This window comes from Atta cephalotes (assembly GCF_000143395.1).
Source record: "Atta cephalotes unplaced genomic scaffold scaffold00021, whole genome shotgun sequence".
Classification (NCBI taxonomy): Eukaryota; Metazoa; Arthropoda; class Insecta; order Hymenoptera; family Formicidae; genus Atta; species Atta cephalotes.
Window position 1 is genome coordinate 2,083,159 of NW_012130085.1, and position 5,036 is coordinate 2,088,194.

The 5,036-nt window shown below is 37.1% G+C and overlaps 1 protein-coding gene across 1 annotated transcript in view; it reads right to left on the bottom strand.

Moving 5' to 3' along the window:
• LOC105619447 (discoidin domain-containing receptor 2-like) overlaps positions 1 to 5,036 on the bottom strand; it is an 80,668-nt gene that overhangs the window by 25,008 nt on the left and 50,624 nt on the right. Inside the window, exon 8 of the mRNA XM_012200965.1 lies at positions 786 to 964. Coding sequence (XP_012056355.1) covers positions 786 to 964 — 179 coding nt within the window. The remainder of the gene's footprint in view (positions 1 to 785; positions 965 to 5,036) is intronic.

Genomic DNA, 5,036 nt, shown 5'->3' on the forward strand with positions numbered 1-5,036 from the left:
CGCGACGCGACAACAGTCTCTTTGTCGGACGTGTGGTTTCGTTCTCTCTCTCTCTCTCTCTCTCTCTCTCTCTCTCTCTCTCTCTGTGTCCAGCAAGCTGTGCCAACTATGAGACGCAACGGAATAGTTTGTCGACTATTCCAACTACGTTGTGTGGCCGTGGTAAAACCAGGCGCAGAGATTCGAAACCTCGGCTTGACCGTCACTCGGGACAACCCGTTAGAATTCCCGCGATAACACGAAACTATCCATGTCGAGACAGGGTCGAAGTCAGCGAATACAGAAGTGAAAATGTCTTTGGTGAAATTGAACGGACTGAGATGTTAATCAATTTTTAATGTCATCATTGTCTGAAAATGATAAATTAACTTCTTAAAGATAAAATTTATAGCGGCAAATTATCGAACGGAAATATATCGTAAAAACGAAAAGGAAAAATAAGAATTTGTACAAAAATTAGAAGTAAACACGTAGAAATACTAAAAGATATAATAAAAAAAATAAAAAATAAAAAATAGAAATGTTTGGACTATGAAAATTAGCGAAGCAGATTTTTAAAGTTAAACACTTAGCATTCAAACGAACATCGGTCCGATACAATTTCAACGATTGCGTTCTAAGGAAGTAATTGAATTTGTAACAATTAGAATTAAAAGAAATCTGGATATTTGTACGTTTATATGCAGTATTTTAATAATATTTCAACGACTGTAATCTCAAAAGCTAAAAGTGAACCAAATTCGAATGGAATGTAGACGTAAAAGGAAATAGTTAAGCGTATGAACTTTTAAACGTTGGTACCAACCGGTGTAATCCGTGACGGTTTTGTGTAATTGCGGCGTTGTCGTGCTGTAAGTGGCTGGATGGTACTGCGCCGGAAGCGGGGGGCAAATTGGTCCTTTGTCCTCGCCCTCCTCTGGTACGGAGACCTGTGGCCAAATATCGAGCGTTATCATTAATGCACCTGACATTTATGCATACGCCGACCGTGTATATCACGCGGTAAAAGCGATATACCATCGGTTTATCCTCTCCTATTTTCCAGCTCTCCCTCGCGACCCCCTGCTCTTACTCTCCTCAGAATATTCATAGTCGATGAAACGAGGAGACATTGCATGGGCCCTGAAGGGGTTGGCGCGCGCGCGCCTGGTTATTGTGTGCTGAAGCGATGAATACCCGTTGGCCTACTGACTTATTATGTATTGCCGATTGCATAATTTTATTTTACAGCACTCGGCACACGCTACTGTAGACAGAGCATGGAAAATAGCGCGAGCTTATTTTCGTTACCGATAGAAACGATAATGTTGGAACGACTCCCTAGCTATTCGCGAAGTTCCATAAACTTGTCTCTCCCAACGTCGTTCGTTTCGAGATAATTTAAATTTAAATATTACAGATACGGATTTCCTTATCGTTTAACTTTTAATTTAAAAAACCGTTAATGCATTTTTTCCGTGAATAGTATCGCTTTCGTTTGTAATATGTTAATTTTATCTCAGGAATAACTAGTATAATGTGAAGTAGGCTATTGCAGATAAGAACAAAATCTCTTTCTATTATAGCTGATTTATTAGATTTTCGCATAAGGAACTTTTTATAGTCATGCGAGAGAATGGTTAAAAAGAGAGCGCGATGAAAACTCGGCGCATCTCAAGTATCTAGCAAGAACCACGACGTAGTATTAACGGCAACGTATTCTCGACGCCTGACGTAAGTTGCATTTGCTTTTCTCCATTAACGGGATTCGTCATGGCAGTACGCTTTCATCTAAAATGCGATGGTAAAACCGCGCGGGTGCCCACCCGTAAAGCTCTTATCTCGTGTCACTTCCTCCCGGCGCCTTTATCTTGGTTCACAACCATGCAAAAGTACACGAGGGTCTAGACGATCGAGCCCGACATGCCACCTCAGGAAATTAGCAGTTTTATTATAACAAACAATCTAGGATACCCGAGACACCGGAGGGGTGTTTACGTTGCGGCTCCTCGTCACTTTTCTTTGCACGATAAGACAACTCGCGAGGGATCGCAGGAACACGAGCACCGTATGTATGTGCGTGTGTGTGAGACTCGCGATATAATATCCATTGATTTTTGCGTTGCTTCAGGCAATGGATGCCAAGGCTGACTTGCGAGGACGTAGGGATGGGTATTAATTTCCGTTTAGGGAGCGTTAGAGGGTGCCAGACTGGTGAGATGCTGCAGCGCGGCAGTTAAGATAAGATAACCACTTAACCATCGGGATTCTACGCGAATCTCACTATTCTCGCCCTCTTTTGCACTGTCTCGCCAGCATATACACACATATGTACACATATATACGCATTGGTGTTATACCATCCATGTCGCTTCTATCTTTCTCGATCGCTCGCGTTTCTAGAATAAGGGCTCGCTTCTCGCCATCGACTTTAACCACATCTACTAACATCTCTTTCTCCATTAAGGGCTATCTGAAGTCTTGTCTCGATCTCTCTTATACTCTTATGATCGGGCATTCAAAGCGATGTCGACAGCTCGTTTTCGTTGGTTGGACGCCGAAATGATCGCGACACTGCGATGGCAGTTTGGAAGTATTATTGTTGCCCGAGAGATAATGATCCAGTTTACAGAATGGTCTCACTTATCGTCGAGCAAATTATCTGCGAATTGTATACACATAGTGACATGATTCTTGATGCGAAAAAGAGAAGTCTAAATATAAAATCATTGCTAATGAGGCAATTAATTTGGATCGATATTTGTTTAATTATGCAAACTTACATTCTGAATACATGATTAAAAACTTGCACGACTCTTGACATTAAAGGAATGAAACGTTTATTTTTGAATCGTCGATCTAGCGTGAGATCTTGTTTGTACGTCACACATGCTCGGTAATGGAGAAAATAGGCAACTATTAAGAATTTATTAATATACGAAGTTATGAAAGCCATTGTTAACAAGTCAGCAATATGTAGAACAACCTGAAATAACTAGCTTATTTTTAACGATAGAAAATAACGTTCCAAAAATAAATAGCTTAGTAGATAATTTACTCATTGTTTCTTTTTCATATTGTACAGTTTAAACAAACTCAAGAAAAAATTTTTACAAAATTCGCGGCTGTAATATTTTTAAACGTATGAGCTACGCATATTTAATAGGCGCTATGAAAATCTTTTATGATCATGTAATGATGTATTACATAATTAATAACATCATTACGAAGAGATTATGAAGAGAAGCTTAAGCTCTTTAAGAAAACACATTTTTACTGTTTTTACGATTTCACAGAATCTCTTCATGAAGAGATTCTGATGCATTATTGACATGATTATGAAATGCGTAAATAATACAGCGCTTTTTCTTTTGACGTATGGTATATTAATCGGACACTACGAATGTATGTATCCGTGATTTCTTTCGTAAATCCAGACACGTTCTATTGGCCATAAAATGATTTTATCAATGTATCAATCGCCGGGCATCGTTTAACGTCAAGAAGCCAAGCTTGATATCTTTTCTTTATAAGTTTGGTATTCAGAACGGAATACGCCTGGCGAAATAAATTACAGTGCTATAGGTAACAGCGAGAGAGCTTACGTGCACACGTTCCGTGGGATTTATTGAAGTGGCGTATTTGTTTAGAGATATTACGTGTTTGTCCGCATACTAATCGCATATCGAGTTTAACCGCGATTACGAGATCGGCAAACGATAGTCTCGAATAATCTCTTAACGAGGCGGTTGAATTAAAGGTGCATTTGAACTGAATGAATTATTATCATAGATAATTTACATGTACTAATTCCTATCAATTTTTCTTTTTTACACTCATGATACAGAATGTGAAATCTGATTTCAATAAGAGCAATTTTGCTGAAGAATCTACAAATTTAGCTATACAGATCTGTATACAGAAAATAATTTTATGGATTATCAAATAATTTTGTAAAAATCTTAAGCATGATGAGCAATAGCTCTAAAATGTTTCGATATTCTAGCAACCATATTTTTTCGTCCTACCTAATTATTTTGTTGGTCTAATAAAATTATTTTCAGATCTGTTTTTAGCTAAATTTTTAGATTCTTCATCAAAATTGCTCTGTCAGGAAAAGAAAAACAATGTCTTATTTATTTCACCGTACACGTATTCGAACAATATGCATAGGCACGTGTTTAAAAATTTTATTACACAAAAAAACATATATGTATAACAAAATTCTGGAAACTAAAATTTTCTGACGCGCGTAATGCATTTTATGTATTTATGTTTATACGCAACGGTGCTCGGTATTTACGTTATTTTTTTTTTTACATTCGTTTGCACGCCGTATTAATCTGAGAAAAATGTTAAACTTGTTAATGCAGTAACCGGAAATATAAATAGAGACGTGAAAGGAGCATGTTAGGTGTAGAGACGGAAATGAGAATCGAAATCGTGAAACGGGTTAGCCCGACAAAATCCGTGAAGTGCTAGCGAAAAGATTCCGGGCACAAAACGATCTTTCATTAATTAGCACCGGAGTGCTTTTTGCCATTTTCATTACCATGAGTACATCTTCGCCTCTTTTCCGCAAAGGCTGCGCGACCTGTCCCAGCAAGTTTACACATTTCCCAACTCTGTCCAAAAGTGTCTCCCATGCATTTCACTTGTTCCATGTTTTTTATTAATTTTTCATGGCGCTGACCAGCTTTTAATTAACTTTTAATTATTCTCGTCTTCTTCCTACTTTGGCATTCCATTGTTATAAAATGTTCCATGTCCTTTGAATATTATTATGATTATTATGATTATTATATCTAAAGAATTTTAGCATTTTTAGCTTTTGCAACAATGCTTTTTAAACTTTCAAATAAATTCTAACAATTCTGAATTATCTACACAAAATTGCTATTTCTTGTCTTTTTTTTGGAAATTCTGTTTAAATGTCATCATTCTTTTTCAACAATTTAACAGATAATTTTTCAAACTGGGAAATGGAACTGTCGCACAGCGTACATACACATATATATATATATATATATATATATATATATATAGTATATTACTAA